Raw genomic sequence first — 23,386 nt, forward strand, 5'->3', positions numbered from 1 at the left:
GGATCCACCTATTCTAGCTACTGAGGACACAGCACCATATGAGACATTGATTTGTTTAGCACATCCCAAGTGACAGTGCACCACTGGTGAATGGTGCCATCCCAGGGCTGGCGTTGTTGCTAAGCCTTCAAAATATCAGGACACCTGCTTCTTAGTGTTAGAACAACAGTATGAATCATGTGGTCATGAGCCCACTGTTGTATTTTCTTTTCAGTAATTTGGTCCTTTAGTCAGAAGCAATACTGCATCAAAGAGTATATCGGATATCATATCAATAGGTCATAAGTCCTAAGATGGTGGTACCAACAGAGATACCACACGTGACATGGCCAGATCCCTACTTGGAGCAGGTATCAATTCTTGTAAGGACCAGTTGCTCTATACTCCATGTTAGGAGGTGTCCAATGTAAACTCTTCACCAGGTAGATACCTGGTAAAGGCCAGGGCAGCCACACAGAACCCCATGCTCAGAAGAACCTACACTTGGTTTGATATTCTGCTGTCTTGAAATTCTTAATAATTTCTGAACATGGGGTCCTACATTTGCATTTTGCACTGGCCTCACAAACCATGTAGCACTTCTATGGCTAGTCTTGGAGAGAAGTCCATGCCATTGGCTTCAAGAATATCATCCATTCCTGCAAAAATGGACCAAATGTCCATGGTCCCATTGCATAAGCACTGATGTGGTTGAAGATAGAAGCTGGCCTGACATCCACAAGATGAGTTGTTCCATCCTCCTGCTAGTCCCAGTCTTCCTCTGGTAGGTATTAATACTGGATAGGAACCAGTTATGCTTCCATAGAAAGCCCTCTAGCACTCAAACTCACTTTCCTCCCATGGTGATCTTTGCTGCCAGGTGATACCAGCTCAGACTATATCAAGTCATCAAAGAATTTCTAATAAATTTGAAATTCAACAGGGAAGAGGTCAAGTACCTTCCCTTTGTTTTCAGGAAACTCAGTGACCCATGTTGACCTCCTCCCTGGAGACAAGTCATGTGCCTTCTGAGAGGCAGCCAAGTTTCAAAACTCCTATTATAATAACCTTCCCTCAAGGTAATGGGCATAAGCTTACCTAACATTTACATTAGAGACTACCTAACCCGCCAAGTGACTTTTCCCAAAGCAATATCTGCTCCTAATGATGCCTTCCATTTCCACCCCCAGACATATTAGAACTGAAGCCTTTCAATGGCAACTTTTCTTGCTTTAAACAAACAAATAAAAACAAAAACAAGAAAGAGCCCTCACCTGGAGGCATTCCACTTTATCATATTTACAAGATTGTAAATGGTATGATAAGCCATGTTAGGCAGTTAGAATTGGAACTTGAGAATTTCAATTAGAAGAAAGACTCTGCTTACATTTTTATTTGGGGGGAAAATGACTCTAACTGCTGTGTGGAAATTTGGATTTTAAAATAGCATAACTGGAAGCTGAGATATCTGTAAGAAGGTTGTTGGAAATTATGGTGGGTAGGACCCATGAGAGTAGAGAGACCAAGATAATAGAAATAAGTGAACTGAGTGAAGAGATTTAATCTACAGGACTTATTTGTCCATGGGACATGAAGGAGAAGCAGGGGCCAGAATAGAAATAGACACCCAGGTTCCTGACTTGGGTAACTGGACAAACTCAAGTTAGCCACTCACACTAGAAACAGCAGGGGTGGGGGGAGTGGCTGGTGGGAGGAACAGATAATGATCCATTCAGCTGGGATGCTTGGGTTTGGGTGAAGCAGGAGGGCGTTCTAGCCATGCTCTGGATTGAAACCAGGACCCCACCACCATAATACAGGCTGTCTATCGCTAACTGAAGGAACATCCAAGTAGACATTCCAAAGGGTCTGGAACCAAATAATAATGTCTGTGCTGAAAATATGAATCTATACGTTATCAGAAGACAGATAAGATACTAACAGAGGCTATGGGAAATGGATGAGCTATTCCAGGGAAAATGGGTAGATTGAAGAAATAAAACGGCCACTATCAGGGCCCTAAGAAACACCAGATAAAGGGAAAAGAGTCTTCATTAAAAACTGAGAAAGAATGGGTGGAAGTAGGAAGTATCCATGAGATCATAATATTATAGAAGACAAGATGGTATAATGTTTAAAGGAAGGAGAAGTTGTCAACAGAGTCAAAAACAATGAAATAAAGTCAGATCTGCAGCCAGGAGTCCATTTCCCGCCTAGACGCCTTCAAAGATTCACCTTTCCCAACAGAGAAATATTCATAGGCATGATGTAACTGTCGGTAACTGCTCAGGGAAACAGAGGACACATTAAGTGTTTTAAAGAAAGGGCATTTCATGCTATGGGTTGGTTATGTCAGTGCCGGAAGGCTGCAGGGGCAAAGAGGGAGCACGGCAAACCTCTAGAGAATAAGAACTGCAGAGAGCAAACCTCCCTCCTAGGAGTGAGGAACCTAAAGGACAAAGACAGTGTTCCCAGAACTAAAGAGCTGGGGATTCAGACTTCTTGGCGGAAACTCTGGAAAGCTGGAACTCAGGCCATTGTGGGAGAAGAATCCAGCAGCGCTTTGGATTATCAAGGGATTTTCAGGCCCATCTGGTGAAGGATCAGGGGGCGGCTGGGTCCCTGGTTGCCAGTGGAGTAGCATCATTTTGCATCCGCAAAATGATGTAGCTTGAGCTGGAAAAGGCAGCTTTACCATTGACCAGCTCTGCAAACCAAGAGCGAGTTACATGCATCCAAGCTCCTCGTTCCTCTTCTACAAAATGGGAATTCGACAGTTCGTGTCTCCGATTGCACTCCATATATGATCCTGAAAAGTCTCCTGCTCTGCAAAAATCACACACTAAAGATAAAAGGACTGAAGGGAGACATAAAATTGGGCAGGTCTCTCCAAAGCTGAGAAGCTTTGCAACCAGAGCACAAGGAAAACAATAGTTGGAATCTCAGGAGGTAAGTCAGAGGCTCGAGGCAGGTCATTCAGTACACGTGAAGGCTGCTTGGGGGAATATTTTTAAAACATAAAATTATAGAGCGGAGATGCTAGCCTGTAGCAGGGAAGGGAATGGAGACAGAAGCCGAGCTCTGAGCCGCGGGAGCAGCTGTGAGGGCGGACAGAGAGGGACGCGTACCCGCCAGGAGCCACGAGCCTGTGCGAGCCGGGCTCTCTCAAAAGGGAGCCCCGGGGCAGGCTCTCATTTTTAATTTTCTTAAAATAGAGCACAAGGGGCCCCAGCCGAAGCTACAGTTGTGCTGAAGGCTTTCTCATTTCCTGCTGAAAGTTCTAATTTTACTCCTGCTCTTCCAATTCCCCTTTGGGGTGTGGGGGGAGGGATTGCGTTTCAACCAGCCCAACTTCATTGTACTGAAATCACTCCCCTCGTTTTCCGATCATGTGTGAGTTAGGTGTTATCGTAACACATATTATAGCAAAACAGACTCTTCAATATCCAGGGTTTCGTGAAAAGTAAATAGGAAAGCCTATGAAAAGTGCCAAGCAGAATACAGGGCCCCGAGGATCCTGTTAACATTAGCGCTGTTGTTCTTAAGCTCCCAGCATCTTCTTCAACTGCTGTCTCTGAGGCAACCTAAGCTCCAGCCGACCTAGACTACTTTGTAGTAGCACCTGCCCTGGACTCAGGCAGTCCCACACTTCTGCATGGCTCTTGCCTCTACCTAAACTGTCCCCCATCCCCACCCCAAGCAGGCTGGCTAACTCCCATTCCCCCCCAAGCTCTCCAGCCTAGGCTCCTAGAGACACTGGGCATTGCTCTCTTGAGCACTTACTACCAACCAGATTTGGAGTGGCTGGAGAGCAAGCCCTGTGTCTCACACATCTCTATAGCCGCAGGGAAACAAGACGCAAATTTGGCTGCTGACTCAGTTACCAGGTGGGGAGTAGTAGACAATAAGCCTGGGATGAGATTGTGGAGGGCCTTACATGCTCATCTCTGGAATTCAGATTTTATTTGGTAATGCTGGATGCCTTGTGAATGTTTTTGGCAGGAACAGTCAAAACTGGCCCTCAGAGGGATGAAAGCAGCATCTCTGAGTTAGATGGACAGGGCGACAGAAGACTAGGAGCTCAAAACAGCTTAGGAGGCTTCGGGGTGAGCGGAGAAGCCACAGGGGGAAGGAGAAAGGATTGAGTGTCCCAGAGCCAGAATCTTCAGGATTGGACACTTGTTTAGATGGGAGAAGAGTCAAAAGTAACTCCCAGATTTTATGCTTAGGTTTCTAGAAGGATAATGACCCTGTTTTCAGTAAGGGAGGCGGAGAAGAGTTCACTGGGAGTGGGAAGAAGTTGAGTTTGATTTCACTCAGGTGGTGTTTCATTTGCTAACAGGGAGAGCCTAGATTTTAGCTCCTTTCAGCTCAAGTTAAACTGTACAGGTTAATAAGTCTTAAATGTTGACATCCACAAGCCTCTCTAGTGGCAAAAAAAAAAAAAAAAAAAAAGTCCTTGTGGCCCCCTCCCTCTCTCCCTTGACTTTATACTGAATGGACACAGGTTTTCCCCACTACCCGAAAGTAGAGAGTTCCTATGAAAACCTTTCTAAAAGGAAACAGCATAAAGCAAAGAAGCAATTACCATGAATTTTTATGAAAGCATTTTTGAGCTTTCCCAGACCCCCAAAAAACCTCTATTAGGCTTTTCTGATCCATAAGAACATATCTTGCCAACAGGTGCCCAGAATAAACGGAGATAAAGCACAGAGGCTCACAGACGCAGTTCAAAGCTATGGTGGCTGGATGAGATTTCTGAGTGTAGTTCCAAGGGAAGGCGCTTGGTGGCGCCACTCTCCCTGCTCAAGGTGCTCACTGCCTCTGTTTAGTCTGGCTGCGAAATACACTCTGAACGTGATTTTCACTTTTTGTCTTTTTTTTTTTTTTTTTTTTTTTTGTAAAAACGAAAATCCTCTTCGGATTTCCCTCGGTTTTCAAAAACAGGTACTAACACTGGTTTTTCATAAAAGTGAGGCGGCATAACGCAGACTTTCGAAAAGTGGGGGGTACCTGTGATGTCTTTCTAGCCACTTGCTTGTGATCATTTCTCATGACGATGGAAAAAGAGGTTGGGGTGAGGGTGGGACCATTACGCTGAGTGAGAAGGGCTAGGGACAGAAGTCGTGGCAGGAGATGACAGGTGAGGCAGGAATGACAACAGGTGGGGAGGGACACAAGGACAGTGCCGGGTCTCTAGACTCCAGAGCCAGCAGCCTGCCATTCCAGCTCAGCTAGCGACTGCATTAATGAGGCAAAGAGCTCCGCCACTGTCTTCAGACTGCTGGTGTCATCCTACCCACAGCAAAAAAGTCCCAGGAACATAGGTCTGTCTCTGCTTAAGAAGCATTTTTTAAGTTAAAAATATTACACCAGTAATAAATGTTCGCTATAGAAAAATATTCTCATCACCCCCAGATAAATGCTGTTTGATATTTGGTCTTTTATCAGAAAGGTTATATTCTTTGTATATGGGTGAATATATGTATTCCCCAGATTTGGGGTGGAAAAAATAATGGGCCGTCTTCTAAAGTCGTTAATGAATGGTTTCCATTCACCATGTCCATAACTGTTCCACGACCAGTTTGGAGTCTGAGTCTGAGAAGCCTGCCGACTTTGACAACCCATCTAGCTGAGGCCCTGGCGTGACCAGGTCAGCTGCTTGCGGACTCTCGAGCTGCACGCACCCCCAACGAGGCAGCTTTCCCTTGAGTAGGTCCACGGGCGGAGTTTCAGCCAGTGGCGTCCGAGATGCCAGCAGGAAGGCCCCAAGTCCTTGGGACTCTTTCAGGCCCTAAGCGTGCTCCAAATGGGTGGACTGCGGTGGCAAGCATTTCGCAGGGGGCTGGGGAAGGGGGGGGGGCGCTGGGGAGGTTTGGTGAAGGGAGAAGAAGGAAAAAAAGGGAAAAAACTCTCATGTGAAAAACGCCCCCTGGGCACCAGCGCGGCACTGCTGAAGAAATAGAGACGAACCAAGGGTCTAAAACAAACTCCTTCAGAAGAACTGCAGGTGGCGCTGTAGTCACTGCAGGCCGGAGTCGGCAGAGGGCCGAGCACCGACTGTGTGAAGCTTCTGTCTGCCTTCCCTTAGAGGACCAGCAGGTGGCAGCAGAGCACAACGCAAATCGGGGGGACCAGCCCGGGGCTGTTTCCTAACTCCTCAGAGGATTTGGAATCCAGGGATCTTCTGTCCTCACCCACTGCCGGTCCAGATCTCGCACCCCAGTTAGGAGAGTATTCCTATGAGAAGCATACTATCTGATAAGCTGCTTTCCATATTTATATGCCTTTAGACCCGACTCCTTTCCTTACGCAGCCACTTACTAGTTCTGACTTGTTGGAAAATATACTAAGCCCCCATTTTCTTGCTGGGGTTATTAACCGTTATGAGGATTAAAATAGAAAGATGAAGTTAAATCACCAGCGCTCTGGCCACATGGAAAGTTCTCTGTAAATGCTAGTGATCTTGCCCCATGCAAGACAACACAAGATAAGGTGAATGAAGAGATCATCCATTATAGGGAGGGGTGTTATTTCAAGTTTAAAAGACATAGAGAAAATGATTCTCAGATCAGAATTTTCTTTGTTAATTTATTTTTAACTTTCCTGGGCAATGCAAGCAATGTCAACACTTCTTTGTCCTAAACACTTCCCTCAAAAACTGATTTTGTTCAATGTCACAGGTAAAAATTTACCAAACACCTACTAAACCCCAGGTGCTATCATAGATACTAAGGGTACAAATATAAGTAAAACATTTGCTTTGTTAATATTTTCTTGAAGATTTTGTGTCTATATTTATGTCTGTGGTTTTCTTTCTTGTAATATCTGTCTGGTTTTGGTATTGGGACATTTTTAGCCTCTTAAGATGAATTAGATAGTATTTTCTCCTCTTTTTTTTATTCTGGAAGAGATGATACAGAATGGTGTTATGTCTTCCTTTCAAGTTTTCAAGAACTCACCAATTAAAACGTCTGGGCCTAGAGTTTTGGGGGGGGGTAGATTTTTAAGAACAAATTGAATTTCTTTAATAGATTTAGTACCATACAGGTTAACTCTTTCTTTCTAAGCTTTAGTAGTTGTTTGTGTCTTTCAAAGAATTGGTCAGACTAACGCAAGTCTCCAAATTTTGATTATGTTGTACCACTGTGAGCTCTTGAACATAGAGCACAGGGGGCAGAAAATAACACCTAGGAAAAGGCTGTGTTTGAGAAGCACCCACCTTGAGAGGTGGCCAGGAGCCCTATGATTCTAAGATTAGGCTTCCGGGAATTCAATATGTATTTATTTGGGGAAAAAATGATGGGTTTACTTTGTTTCAAGCACCGTCCTGGGCATTAAGGATATAGAGTTGAAAAAACAATGCCATGCCCTCCTGAAGCGTATAAGCTAATATGGAAGTGAAACATACAAGCAAAAAAGTAAGCAAAATAAATATTCATATGATTCTATTTAGAGAATAGTTTAAAAAAAAAAAGAAAAAGTCACAACGTTAGGTAGTTTGGTCTTGGATGGTCTCTCTGGGTGAGGAAATGAATTCGAGGGGAGCCATGCCTGAGGTGAGTCAGTGAGGCATGCAAACAAACACAGGGGAACAGGTACGAAGTGAGAACTAGACTCTCATGTTCTGATAGTCTGACTCTACGACCTTATCCAGCTGAATGTATTTGACCTCAGGACAGGATTTGGGTGTGTCCTTTTTTTGTATGGGGGTTTCTTTAGCTTCCTTCTCTTTTTAGGAGAAGCAAGAAAATCTAGTGCCGCTCATTTTTCCATCTATACATTTCTGCCACATTGGAAGAAATGTAGCTTTTTTATTTCTACAAAAACACCAGAATTGCTTAGGAATCTCCACTTCTCTGCTGAGAGGAAACAATACTCTCTGCCTTTCGCTGTCTGCTCTTTCCCTCTTTCTCACACTTCTCTTGGCCTCGGAAAGCTAACCTGAACGCACCGTATCGACAGGGCTCCATATGCCTTCTTTCTCGGCTGGGTTTGAGTAGCTGAACGTCCGGAAGGAAACGAGGGAGGTGAGGAGAGCGATGTTGAGGTAGTTATCCCTTTGGCTCTCTCCCTGTGTAAAGCCAAAAGTCTGTGTCCTTCAACTGAAGCCCGGTGCTCCTCTCAAAGTGGCTCTTTCTTTCCTGTGTTCTCTGGTGGGAGCTCAGTCCACTCATCTTTTTGGGCTTAGGGGTGGTAACAGTTTGGCTGTTATTTTCCTGACATCCTTATGAAAAAAAAAAAAGTCCAAAGTCTTAGAGAAATAGGTAAGTTGGAATGGATCTATTATGTGCAATCTTTGTCATAGCCTCCTCAGAGCACCAGAGAATTGTCCCTTCACCAGTGAAAAGATGTCCTCATGAAGGGGCCCCTGCCTCCTTGAAGACCTCTGTGGTGACGGTCCTCTGAGGCTGGAAATGACCGTGCAGCATGACACAGTGGAGCTGGGTTCCTGACTTTGATGGGGAAAAGAGGATACTGGCCGGCAGGGGCCACGTGTGGGCCCTTAAGAATCAGTGATAAAGGGGCGCCTGGGTGGCTCAGTCGTTAGGTGTCTGCCTTCGGCTCAGGTTGTGATCCCCGGGTCCCGGGATGGAGCCCCGCATGGGGCCCCTTGCTCAGCGGGAAGCCTGCTTCTCCCTCTCCCACTCCCCCTGCTTGTGTTCCCTCTCTCGCTGTGTCTCTCTCTGTCAAATAAATAAATAAATAAACCTTTAAGAATCAGTGATAAAGTGGCACAAATACCTAAGGAAAGAAGGAAGGAAAGATAGGAAGTTAATCAGAGTGCTTAAAAGTAGCCTTAAACTGGCAAAAGAAAGCAGAGAGCTAGGAAAATAAAGAACAAAAGAATGAAGATGAACGCATGACGATCTGTGTCTTTTCTCATTGAATTTGGGCGGGAAGCTGTCTACATTTCATGCAGTCCTTTACTTGGTTGCAAGGTCTTGGAGGGGGACTGTCACCTTCTGGGAGACCATCAGCTTCTAGAAGATAAGAACCCTCAGCTTGAGATCTGGTAGGAGCACCCATGGCAGCTCCCAGGTCTTTAATGGTGGCATTTATCTCTGCATTTGTCCCTAGGGGTGGAGCAGTTCCAAGGGCTTCCACTTGGCCTTTCTCACAATAACGGCTCCCACTCCCGGGTCAGAAAACAAACGTGGTGATTCTGACAATTACAAAGAAAGTCTATTCCCACTCTGTAATCTGGGACTGGGGAAAGAAACACAAGACAAATCTGAGGCTCGGGCTAAGACTCCATCTCTCACTGACCCCCTAAACTCTAACCTGTTGAATGCAGGGGTGTTTCTGATCTCTGGGAATCAGTGTAAATTCAGAGCCATGGAAGGACTGAGTATTTCCCTGTCCCCAGTGCGCCATTAGTTTGGTAAATGGCCACAGTTGCTCTCAGTTGAGGGTCTTTGGTTCTGCAAACTGACTTAGTTCTAGGAACTCGGTAAGAAGCTATGAATCTCTACAATAGGTCCTCATATCTTCTCCGCAAACCCCCAATTTTTCTTTCTATATATGTCAAGCCACACCCTACGAGTCTCTCCATCTATTTCTAGAGACCCTGTGACCAATTAGCCACCACTACGCTGTGGTTAGAACAACCCGGCAGTTCCGTATTCCCTATCAAGTTAGCAGGTATGATAGCACAGAGGAGGGAAGAATATTTTTGGTTAAAGATCTGAGGATGAGCCCAGTCTTAGGCTGGAACATGAGAAATCCCTGAGGATTATTAGAGGTCCCCACCATTTGGGTTTGTTGATTTCGAGGGAGAGGTGGTGAATTTGTGGTAAGGATTAAGGCTTACATGGTAGTGTCCATGTCAATAAAAAATGTGCAAGGTTATCCTCGAATGGAGAAATTTCTCCTGGTGAGTTAAGACAACATTTTTGTTATTGTTTGATAGAGTCAGTTTACCCACATGCTTACTGATTTATTTGCTGAAGAATACAAATTGTATCTCACTCTGTCCTGGGTTCCATTTCTTACTTATTGGTATCATACGGTGGTTCCTCCGTGTAAGTCTACACGTGGCAAACCCTAGGTACGTTGTTATTTTCTCTCGTGGCTTAATTCACAATGTGGGCCTGTGATTCTTGGATCTTAAAATTCATGTTTTTCATTCCCCAGCATGATGCATGAGCACCTGCCTTAGCCAACTCCTAGGGAAGCCACCCTGCGGTACAGGTGAGTTTGCCTGGAGAGCTGATGCATAACCTAGCTATCATAAAACAGACAACACAAACCTACAAAAACACCATCTTGGGGCGCCTGGGTGGCTCAGTCGGTTAAGCGACTGCCTTCGGCTCAGGTCATGATCCCGGAGTCCTGGGATCGAGTCCCGCATCGGGCTCCCAGCTCGGTGGGGAGCCTGCTTCTCCCTCTGACCCTCTCCGCTTTCATGCTGTTTCTCTCTCTCTCTCTCTCTCTCTCTCTCTCAAGTAAATAAATAAAATCTTTAAAAAATAAAAATAAAAAAAATTAAATTAAATTAAATTAAAAAAAACACCATCTTGGCCTGACTCAAATCAAGTCATCTAAAGCTAAATTTCAGCTTCTGCTAACATCTTGCCATTACTACAAAGCCAATGGCGACATTTTCCGATTTGTACATTCCTTGGCATACGCCTTCCAAAACCTGCTACTCCTTAAGTGCATAACATTTCCAAAGTAATGATCATAGTTTGTTAGCTATTTTAAGTAGGATTAACATTACATATCTGCAAGGGATTTTTATTTTATTTTATTTTAAAGATTTTATTTATTTATTTGACAGAGAGAATACAAGCAGGGGGAGTGGGAGAGGGAGAAGCAGGCTTCCCATTGAGCAGGGAGCCCGATGCAGGGCTCGATCCCAGGACCCTGGGATCGTGACCTGAGCCGAAGGCAGACGCTTAACGACTGAGCCACCCAGGCGCCCAGGGATTTTTATTTTAGAAAACTAATTGTCCCATGTGTAATGTTTTAGAATCATACATTTTTCTGCCTTTAGGTGTATAGATTTCTGATGAAGTTAAGGGTGATATAGCTAATGTGCATCTCTTATACCCCCAGGTACTCTCTGGCATGAATCTCTTCTTTCTAGGCCTGATTTTTCTCTCTAAAAATTTTCTCTCTTCTACAGTGCTCTACTCCCCACAGCCTATGCACCTCTATTAATCTCCTTATTCTCCAGCACTCTTGGCCTACACATCTGGCTGAGCTATTGAATCTAGCTGGAAATCTCAACTGGGAGCAGTTTCTATGCCCAGTCCTTCTGACCACAGTCTGCAGCACAGACAGTCTTGTTCCAGGCAATGCTGGGCACATATTGCTGAAGTTGCTGCAAGGAAAATCTAGGGAATAGAAGCAGTCAATTTGCTACAAGGACTCTAATGGGTCAGTTGCCCTGGAGAAAATAATTAACATTTCTCACTTCAAGTGCCCTCGACTGCAGATCAAACACATCCCAGCTCAGAAGGAATAGTCACCTCCTGTGTACCTCTCATCCACTTCACCAAGATTTCATTTCCTTACAGCCATTTTTCTACTTAACTAAGCCTCGCTTATTAGAGATGAATCATCCCTTCCTCCAATGTTTGGATGACACTGTGAAATTTACAAGCTGTACCAGTGCGGTACTTCGGTGGATAGGGGCTTTAGAGCACATGGCACTCAAGACGACCTTCCACCTTAAGTTCCTGCCCAACCCCAGGCCAGGGAAGAGGCAACAGGTGATTCTTTGCGCAGCCCTAGACCATGACAAGGGTGACAGGCATCCAAGCTTAAAGGACTGCATGCATATCAGTAGTGCTGGGAATTACTGAAACTAATTATACTATCTTCTTCTGTTATCTAGACTGGGGAATACAGAGCAGATCTTGAATCTACACATATTCAGAACTAAAGATGCCACCAGAGCCAGGCTGAGTGGGGGTTGGGACAGAAATCATGAACTTAGCATCTCCTAGAACTGCCTCAGGCTCTGACAGGTAGCTGATTCCAGTTCCCAGCTCCTGGCTAGATCAGAAGTAGTTGGCCAGATAGGCAGGTGCTCATGGATCATCACTGGAAAATGAAGAGGGGCAGACCTAGAGCCCAGGCCTTTAGTCTTAGGGTAATTCAGAAGATAATTTTTGAAAGTAAATCTAAAGTAGTCTCATTCATTCTATGAAATAACTTCAGTTCTGCAAAGGTGAAAGATTTCACATTCAGTTGGAACCAATTAAAAGTACTAAGTAGGGAAGATTTTAGCATGTAAAAGTTTCTTAAGTTTTGGAGATGTGTATTGGTTTTGAAATAGGTTGATAAAGTAACTCTTTTGCAACTTCATCATTCCCAGATTATAGGGAAACACACCACAGAAGATCTAGCTGGCTAAGGTTATTTTCTGGAAATAAATACTTCTTTCTTTAAATTGACATAAATATCCTCTGAAATCAAAAGAGTTTAACTCACTCAGAAATATGCAACATCTAAAAGTATAGGATGGGGTCTAAGACCGAATAAAGTACAATCCAAATATACCTATATACCTAAAGCAGAAAGTGGGTAGACTAGATAGTCTCAAAAAGACAGACATCCCATTGCAAAACATCTACCTCTCAATAAAAAGTTAATGAAATATTCAAGGTCAAAAATCTTGAACAGGAATGGAAACCAGAAAGATATGAAAACAAAAATTCAGATAATAAAGTCAGAAAACTATAGAACACCTAGTTAATATTCACTTGAGTTTCAAGTGAAAAAAAATATATATTTCATGGGTCATACTTGTACTAAAAAAAATTATTTTTTTTAGTCGAATACAACTAAGGTGGTCTGTATTTTATCTGAGAACCCTATCCCTGAGTCAAATGGTTAATGTTTATTCAGTACTGGGAAATGAGGCTTTGTCATTGCAAACAGTGGAAGCTAAACCTGAGAGCTTCAGGCAAAGCTAGGACCCTCTTTCTGTCCAAGGAAACCAACATAAAATTTGTCTATATCTCCTATACATCTCTGGGTAGAGAAAAAGAATATGTAGCTCTAATAACTCTCCCTATGAGAACATGGAACTGGGATTCAAATTCGTACTTACAATATGGTGGATGAAACTACAAGCTGAGAAATTAAAGTTCTAGAAGATTGGTTGGACCCCTGGTGTCAGGCAGAATATGCAAATCCACTCTAAGGAAAGCATCCTTAACCCAGATCTTTTAAAGTTTCCAAAAATGAAGTTCAGCTAACTGATTCCATAATTAAAAACCCATAATTAAAAAAAAATACAAGAGTAAAGAAGTCACTATAAGTTAGAGCTAGCAGAAATAATCAATTCAGAAGAACTAGGACTTCAAATATTGGCATTATCCGCTACAGAATATAAGATGATTACTAAAAAGTTACATTAGAAATAGATATTGAGGGGCGCGTGAGTGGCTCAGTCGGTTAAGGGGCTGCCTTCGGCTCAGGTCATGATCCCGGGGTCCTGGGATCAAGCCCCACGTTGGGCTCCCTGCTCAGCGGGGAATCTTTCTCCCTCTCCCTCTGCTAGTGCTCATGCTTGTTCTCACTCTCTGTTAAATAAATAAATAAAATCTTAAAACATAGATGTTGAAATTTCAAAAAAATAAACATTGAACAAGATATAATGAAGATGACCAGCACATTTGAAAAAGAATTACTCAAATTAAAAAATGTCATTGAAATTTAAAATTCAATAACTGTTTGGTAAGGCTAGGCTGCTCTAACAAAAACTGCCAATGATAACTCGATGTCTTAAAGGAGACAAGTTTATTTTCTTCTCTATATAATATTCTGGGGGAAAGTTCAAGGGACACATTGAACTCACTTCATTTGACCACTCAGGGATATAATGTGCTGCTCTGTATCCTCTGAGTCCTTATTTTCTTCTACATTTTGGGGAGCGGGTTATCTTGGGTTCCACTAGTCAGAAGGGAGAAGAGAGAACAGAGCAGGTATATAGCTAGGCCTTACTTTTCCCTCCTGGAAGTGGTATACATCTTTTCGGAGTTATGTGGGTAAGAACTTAGACTGAAGTGTGCCCCTTGGCAATGTCTCCTCCCATCGCTGCTGACCCCAGGCAAACTGTGACCTACTTTCTATAACCATAGATTACTTTGAATTTCCTAGAATTTTAAATAAATAAAATCATTTGGTACATACTCTTTTCCTTTTTTGGTCTGGCTTATTTCACTCAGTACAATTATGCAGAGATTCGTCCACGTTATTATGTATATTAGACTAAGTACCTTAACTGCATTTCACAAATTTTGATATGCCCCTCAATACTGTCTTTAAGGACCAAACTTTTCCATTTTCCTCCTCTGCATTCCTCAGAATTTTGGCTTGGTTTTCCAGTCTCTGTGGTTCTGATACTGTCATCTGTCGTTCCTGCTGACTCTCACTAATGGGATCTGTGTCCTTGTGTAAGTGACTCGGTCAATAACCATATGTTCCTTGGAACTTTGAGGTCTTCTGGGTCTAGGCTGAAAGTCGATTTACCCAGAGACCATTTGTATTTGCTTCTGTGATGGATCTTAAAGGCTCAACCAATCTGGGGCTCCTGAATGTGAATATTCTGCTTGTGTGTTTCTGGACCACACAAGTGGTATAAATTTGTGCCCAAAATCCATGTGAATGAAAATCTGAGGATAGAAATCTGAGTGGATACAAACCACAAAGGTAGGTAGCTCCCCCCCTTTTATTTTTTCTACTCAGTTCAGAGTAGTGGCTTAATTAGAACATAAGCCCCAACATCTTCCTCTGCCGAGCATGATTTTATCTTATTCACTTCTGAGGTTCTCTTTCTATGAAAGGTCTCCCTACTCTTTTTCTTCCGACATGTTTCCCTCTCAAAACTAGGCTATAGGTCATGGAGATCAATTGATTCCAAAGTTACTTGGGATTTCCTTCAATGTAGCCATACATTAAAATGATTTTTTAACCTATCAATTTTTAGATACGCTATACTGAGAGAGATTTCTCAGAACATCTAGTATACCATATTGCTGGATAAAGAAAGCTTTTATGTTACTTTTGAGAAGCGGACACGTGTACAAATAATAGCTATTTGCTACTAGATCGTTGTTTTCAGGTGTTACAATAGGAGAATTAAAGCAGTATCTTCATGCCCTTTAAAGTGCACCATGATTTCCACATGCCCTATACTTGAACAAATTCGATAACCACTGGTACGTTAAAGAGAAAAAGCAACAATTATTGTCAGAGGTCTAGTCCTTTATATGATAACCATGTATTTAGTTTGTCAAAACTGGGGCACTTATAAGAATGAGAGGGATCATTATATATACCTAAAGAAAGACTTGGACAGGCACAGTGGGATGGATAGTCACCCTACTTATAACCCCACATCTAAAGCATGAAGTTTAGAGCACTTACCACATTTCTATTCCCTAGTATCAAAGGTGGATTCTGAGAGGAATTTAATATTGCAGCTATGATATGAATTATTTGTCTCATTATTTAGGAAGATACAAGTAACATTTCCCTCCCCAAATTTTTAAATTTATAGGCAACATTGGGCAACTAAATACTGTTGTGATAACATTTTTCAGTACTTTTATCTTAGCTATAATACTTTTTATCTTAACTACAATTGAAATACCAACAGAATTATTTTTACAAAAACTTAATGATGCTAAAATTGCTCTGGAAAGAATAACAATGAAGTATAATGAGTAGGGTTGAGGAATCCATCCCTTCAGATATTAAAACATATTGAGTAGCTGGTGGTAATTAAGAAAGTTAGTACCAGATGAAAACAGACTAAACAATCAATGCGAAAGAATAGAGAGCCCAGAAATAAACACAAATATACTTGAGAATTAATAAATGATAAATGTGACATTTTATGTGAGTGAGAAAAAAGGTTGTTCTCCCAGAATCAAATTGTGTTGGGACAACAGATTAGACCCTTGGAAAAAAAATAAAAGCTAGATCATTATTCCACTCCTTATAGCAAAATTAATTCCAAATAAATTAAAAATATTAACCCCAAAATAACAGCACAAAATACCAGAAAAAAAAGTAGTTATTAAGGAAGTCACAGTTGATCTACAGGACAAGAAAGTTCTTTAGGATGAAGGGAAATTACCCCAGACGGAAGCACACAGAGATGAAAGAAGGAGCAGACTACACTGCAAAGGGCAAATTTTAAAAACTATTTACTGCTTAAAGCAACAATATAACAACAGTTTAGATGTTTATGAAATACATAAGAATAAGATCTATGACAAAACAGCAAAAATGGCACGGAAGGGGTTAATTAAATGTTACTCAAAATCATTACATGTTACAGAAGTGCAAACCGAAACCGTGAGAAACTATTGCACGACCATCAGAATGGCTAAAATTCAGAAGGCTGACAATATCAGTGTTGAAGTAGCAGAACTCTTCTGCATTACTGATGGCAGTGTAAATTAGTCCAACCATTATTTGGCAGTATCTATTAAAGCTAAATTAGAACCTATCCTGCATTCAGCAATTTTACTCCTGGGTAAATACTCAGGGGGAAATGTGTAAAAATTCATTAAGCTATACACTGAAGGCTTGTGTATTTCACAGCATATAAGCTATATCTCAATTAAGAAAAACTAAGATCACATATGTAAAAAAGAAAAAGAATTATAAGAAATTAATAAAATTATAACAACCCAAGAGAATTAGGCAAAGAATATGAAAGTAGAGAAAAACAAATGGCTTATAAACAGGAAAACAGGCTCAACTTCATTCATCAAGATGAAATTAAAATATCAAAAAGATACTTCAGGCAATTTGAGTTGATTTCTTACACTTGTAACCAAGATTCCTGACAAGTAGATTTGTAAAAGTATGCCAAGACCATTATGTACAAGAATGCTCACTTGAGTATTGCCCATAATAATAAAAGATTGGAAACAAATTAAATGTTCACCAGCTGTAAACTGTTAACATAAATCATTGTACTTTGATACAATGGAACACTATGAAACCATTACAAATAACGAAACAGATATATATGGGTTTATATGGGAATATCATCAAGACATATTAAGGGAAAAGGGTAACTTTATGACAGCAAGTGGAATACAATCCCAACAATATAAATTTTTCAAGAGATATGTGATATTGTAATAACAGGTTATTCTGGGGAATAGGAACTGAGGGCCGGGAGGGGAGAGACATTTAGCCTTTTTATCTGATATTTCTTTGTACTCTTTGAAATTTTTCCTGTACATATTTGTTCTATTTACAATTTAAAATTAGAAAGCAAGAAAGACAATGTGTCTGAATACTAGCCCAAATAGTGGCTAAAAACTCAAATTGCTAGAAACCTAAATGACAAAACAAATGTTCACAGATCACTAAATCAAGATTTCTTAAGGAAGTAAAGAATAAAACTAAAGAGCTCCTGATGTTTAAAATGAGTAATTTTTCATCATAAGTGGCTATAATGCCAGAAAAATTTGGTGTGGGGTGATGCATTGAGTAGATACCCTAGACAGTAATGATAAAGGGACATACTTGCATCTAAAATGTTTTCAAACCTCTTTTAAAGGCAAGGTATTATGTAAGTATTTTGAAGATATATTATCTCTTTTTTAAATTTTTTATTTACTTATTCGACAGAGAGAGAGAGAGAGCACAAGCAAGGAGAGGGAGAAACAGGCTCCCTGTAAAGGCTAACAATGTATAAAAATTTTATATTAACTATTTATATAAACTACAAAGATTATTTCTTTGTATTTTCAAATCTTTGCTGAAACTAATCATATAATAGATAAAATAATTCTAAAATAACTTAAATTCATAGTAACTCTATTTGGACATACAATTTCTCAAAATTCTGACATTGCTCATGATTTATGATGTTAAAAACATGAAAATATTCACAGTCATAATTTACTTTCCTTCTTTATGACTTTAGGGACATAAAGGAGAATTAGAATAATTACATTTTATAAAACAATTGGTGATCATATCTCAGCACTTGTGTTTATAACATTTATTAATGTACCAATTGTGGCTAAAGAGAAAGTGTTCACCGCATGCCAAGTATTTAATGACAAGTTTTAAAAGTACAGTATCTGCAATCTAGGTATTTCACTACAAAATTAGATAATTTTCCAAATTCTTTCTCAGTTCTAAGGTTTTTGAATGAACATTATTTAAAATATGCCATCAAAGATCCTCACAAAATTGAACTTAATACCAAACATCCTAAGTATAATTTTGAAAAATAGATATCTTCAGCAGCTTTCCTAAGTATAATTTTGAAAAATAGATATCTTCAGCAGCTTTCCAAAATAAATACTGAGTGATAAACTTTGTATAAAAATAATTTGTTCAATATAAGAACCCATGAAAACCATTTCTTGATGCTCATACAAATACATGGAATAATATCTCAGTTCTAATCCAGACCTTTGAATTCTCAACTGCTCCCCCCACACTGTGATTCAGTGCAGGAGTGCTTTACCATTTTAAATTAGTTGTTCAAGAAAAAATAAAACTAGTGACTTCTCTAGTTTCCTCTTGTAAATGTTTCTTCACTTTTTTTTTTTTCCTGGTAACTGTGTTTACATTTTTTCCCCCTCAAATGCAGCTTCTTTTCATCATAGTAGAGTGGACCATTTTAATTTTGTGTTTTAAATTTGAGAACGTGTTTTCTCAATAATAAATCGCTTGGAAAAGTCCGTAACTATCAAGATGACCCTTAAAAGTGGAACAAATGTCTTTTAAAAGGTACAGGAAAGAATTTGGAAAGAGGTCTCTTTCCATCCACGTCTAGGTGACATACGGCTGCAGCATGTCCTGATCCATTCAGCATGTTGTCCAACTCCAGGTAAGCCCCGTAGGCACAGCTCTTATGGCCTAGCCTGGATCCCGAGCCAACCAAAGTAGCTTTGGAATCTGGTATCAATTTGTGGAGGAAGTTTATCTCCTCTTAGCTTTTGAGTCATCAAGATGAATATTCCTAAGGGAATGAGACCATATGTTTGATATTTGGAAAGAGGGAGTTGGCTTTATTGGAAAGGGATGAGAGAAGGTAGCAGCTCATGGCGTCATCAAACCTTATTCTAGGTGAGGATCACCCTCTGATTTACGAATTTAATCCAAGTCTTCTTACTATTTGAGACTAGGTTTAAAAATAGAAGAATATCTGCTCCCATTCTTCTTGTCCATATGTAGCTCATCCCCAAATGTGAATACAGGCTCCAACAGGAGGCCTCTGCTGTTACTGATAAGCACACCTTGACTTGTTTTCTTCGTCTTTGTTCTTGGGGGTTTAACCTAGGAAACATATCATTTCATTAACCCTGACAAATGATTTACCTTCAGACAAACTGTTGAAACTTGCAGCCCTAGCTCAAATTAGTAACTTCTGAGCTTCTTTTCATTAAGTTCAGATTTAGAGAGACTGATTAGTAACTTGTATTTCAATTCAAGGCCTTCAATGAAATACTAAAAATTCCAGATTTATCCTAAGTTAAAAGTCCAAACCCATATTTCAGCTCTTCTCTTCCTTAACATTTTTTTAAAGAATCTTTGGGAAGAAATGGAGAATACCTGACTCTCCTGAAGTACAAAAATTCTAAATTTTGCCTAAATTTTTTATGAAAACACACTATTTAATGACAGATAATTTTCATAAAGACCCAATAATACATAGTAATGTATATAGTGAAACAAACTTTCAAAAGTGAAAATCAGAGCCCTAACACATGGACCATAGAAAAGAACTAAATCTATATATACCAGTAGGCCAAACCGTACCATTTTAGCCCTCTCCGTGAAAGAAACTCCCTTGGCATAGCAATATTTGAGATGTTTTCATTTGTTTTTACGAACTGAACCTGAACCAGGATGATATTCATGATCTCAAGTTAATGTGCTGTGACTGAATTCCTTTCACACAGACCTACAGCACAACAGTGGTCCTGGGACTTTGAATTCACTACCGTGTATGCATAGCACGAAACCTTGGGCTGATTGGAACATCTATCAGTTTATCTTCCCCACAGTTATGGGTCTCAGACCACAAGAAAATGTTGTGTCTCAGGGGACATGCTCAGTGTTTAATCTCTGAGTGCAGAGATTGGAGCAAATGTAATTTTTCTGTCTCTCCTATACCATACCCTCAATTAAATGTCTATATTCTATGAGCAGCATTCAAAATAATGGTCAATTTTACCAGAACTTCCATACATGCAATAATTTCCTTCTGTTTCTGAATCTGTAAACCACTTAAAACATCAGTGAAGAAAAAATATTCTCTCGATTTATCTTTGTATGGAACTAAGGCTTTCATTCCACACTAATTATTCAGTGAGTTGATATGAGCCCTCTGCCTTTCTCTGGTGAGAGTCTTCAGCTGAGCATGTGAGATCCTGAGCTAGCTCAACGATGCTTATGGTAGGAAACAGCTTTATTGCTTTCTAATTGGCAAATGATCATGAAGTGTAAAAAAATACCTGTTGGTTGGGGTCTGAGATCTTTGTCATTGTCTAGAAATGCTCATTTCATAGGGCCTCAACTAGCATAGAGATGGAGAGCAGGATTTTCTTTAGGGTAACAGTAAAATCAGCAGGATTCTCTCTCAGTATAAGTATGAAACTGGTGATGTTTAGCAACCCGATAGGCATATTTTTGAGGCCTGAAGTATTTGTTTTGATCATACCAATCATCTTGAAATTCTTAATTATTGCCATTCAACATCTATCTCTGCAGGTTTCTTAATTTAGTTTGTTGCTCAATATGCTGTCTTTGAGTTTTGTTGCCATACCAGAAACTGAAACCAACAATAAATATTAAAGTTTTTAAGGGCAAAAACAACATCTGTGTAACTGTCACTTAATTTTCATCCAGCATTGTATTTCCACTTAATATTTTATTTAATTACAGCTCATTTTTTTTTTTTTAATGAATGGCAATTTTAAGGTATAGGTTTCAAACATAATCATTAGCATTAAAAGATCTGGGTTTAAATCTGAATCCTGGTTCCATCACCCACTAACTCTGTGACCTTGGGAAAATTATTTAATCTTCTAATCTTTAAAATGGGTGTTACAGGAGTACATGTCTCATATAATTAATTTAATAATTAATTGAGTTAAAGTATGGCAAGATTTAATACAGTGGTTGGTTATATGACAGAGAATGCTCAGTAAGTGAGAAAAAAAAAATAGCATACAAGCAAATGGGAATCAGGGAAGACAGTGATTCCAGAATGAGATACAGTAACGTTTGGCAATCTAACTGTATCAGAAGTGACCATTGTGACATCTTTTATAGAGAAGAGTTAAGACAGACATTATGTCTTCAAAAGTGCTTTTGTTGTCATCAAAGTATTGGTTGTGGGTATTGCCATTCTAATAGATAGTTTCATTCAATGGTACATATCTTAGATTTGATACATAAAGATTGGCTTACTTGTCAGTCTTCAGAAGTATATCCCCTAGGCCAGAGCTAAATCTTTTATTTCTCTGCAACATTTAGTGGAGTACCTACCACAGAGTAAATCCTGGGGACAAGTAAATTGCAAAATCTTAAAATCACACAGACAAGTAGCACAAAATACAAATACATCACATACTTTAAAAATGTACGAGGATGCCTCTTAGGTATAAACGGGTGTATGTGCAAATCAGTGGAAAACAAAGACAACTCAAGGCAAAACAACCACACCCTTGAAGCAAGTTACATCTCACAAGTATCAGTTTGAAGTCTTCTTTCAAACTTAGGTGTAACTGAGAAGATTAGCTCTTTCTACACAGGTCTAATGTTCCCAAAAGATGGTATTTGTTGGGCTTGTTTCCAGCTAGAAACAAGCCATTGGAGACCTCCCCAGTGGAGCTTGTTAATGGAATCATTAGAAGAGTCAGTCTACATTGCCAGGCTCTTAAAGGCTTTCTCACATTTTTTGTCTACCTTACTGAGTGAGGACAGATACCACTGATTTGGGGACAATCAATCATTTCCAATTTTGACAGTTTTCTTTCCTCTCCCATATCCACAACCATAGTGACATATATTACACTTCACATGATTCATTCTAACATAAATCTGAGAAGATTCTTGAATGAAATTAGACAGTTAAGTCACACATTTTGTTTTCCATTATCTTCTGAGTCTGAGTGGGACAAATCTGAAATTGAGGCATGTAAGATACAAAAGTCTTCTGACCAGAAGTTCCTAAATTGAAGTTATTTTCTACAAGGTGTGAGCAACTGTCCTGGAGGATTCTGATGTCAGTGAATAAACAGTGGGCTGGGAATGGACACAGCACTTGGGACTCATCAGTCAAAAACACACCACTCTCTCTTTTTTTGATTGAGGTGACCCTTAAATAATAGACAGACCTTTCACCATTATTTTCTTCAGGGAAATTTCCCTCAAGTTTCAAAAGTTCATCCAATCCTTCTGAGAATGGAAGGTGTGGTGAAATTATATCGGGATGCTGATCTGATAATATAAAAAATGCCTGGGTTTCTATCTCCCATGAGCTGTTAGAAAAAGAACCCTTTGGTAGAGAATTTTTGCTAGAGAAGCATTTGCTGACTGAGCTGTTTATAAGCCCTTGCTCTTCATCAATTTCACTTGATTTAGAGCTGCCAAGGAGGGTGGCATATCTAACAGAGGGCGGCCTCCTGCTTTCGTCCTCATGGGCTATCACAGTGCTCTCCAGCTCAGAGAAGTTAGCACTGGTGTGCTGGTCACGGATACAAACAGAACCCTCTTCAAGATCCGGAGCTGTCAAAAGCAGAGAGACCATAGCTCTTGGTACCACCTCATCTTTATTCTTCCATGATGTGTCAACACTGATATCTTCTGAAATGGTTTCAGGCTCCAAAAGAAGAGGACCAAATATCACTGATTCTGTATGCTTGATAAAAAGATGCTCAAATGTTTCTGGCTAAAAGAAAAGACACATTTTAATGCTCAATTGTATTAATTTTTTTTTTTTTCTTCACTATGACATCATTGCAGAAATGAAAGTGTGAAAGGTTACTACTAAAGGACATAAGTCAACCACAAATTAACTGGGGTTTGGTTTTTTTTTTTTTTGGACTGAAAATGGATATGTCAAAAATCATAAGGGAGAGGCGGAAGAAGATGGTGTTTAAAAGTGGGATGAGACAAACTTTGGTTTGAGCCCTTTTATGACCATGGACAAGTACATTAACCTCTTTGCCTTTTAGCCTCTTCACCTGTAAAAATGTGTTCAATATTTACTTCCTGGCATTGTGGTGAGGAATAAATTAGAGAGTGTCTGAAAGTGCTTAGCTCTCAATAAAGATTGGTTATTGTAATTAAAAAGGGCTGTATTCTGAAGAATTCCTAATATTTTACAGCAAATTAGATTTCCACAAACTGAAAATTTCAACCTCAAATTAAAAAAAGGAACTGAAATAAAATC

General features: G+C 40.1%; 1 protein-coding gene across 1 annotated transcript in view; it reads right to left on the reverse strand.

Annotated features, from left to right (window-relative positions):
* Positions 1-21,079: 21,079 nt before the first annotated feature.
* The window catches only part of LEPR (leptin receptor), a 90,756-nt gene continuing 88,449 nt past the window's right edge, over positions 21,080-23,386 (reverse strand). Inside the window, exon 18 of the mRNA XM_045897479.1 lies at positions 21,080-22,882. Within this exon, the coding sequence (XP_045753435.1) occupies positions 22,055-22,882 (828 nt within the window). The 3' untranslated portion in view covers positions 21,080-22,054. The remainder of the gene's footprint in view (positions 22,883-23,386) is intronic.

Source organism: Mirounga angustirostris, unplaced genomic scaffold, assembly GCF_029215605.1.
Source record: "Mirounga angustirostris isolate CCGP_5_RB_7025 unplaced genomic scaffold, mMirAng1.0.hap1 SCAF_4, whole genome shotgun sequence".
NCBI classification, from domain to species: domain Eukaryota; kingdom Metazoa; phylum Chordata; class Mammalia; order Carnivora; family Phocidae; genus Mirounga; species Mirounga angustirostris.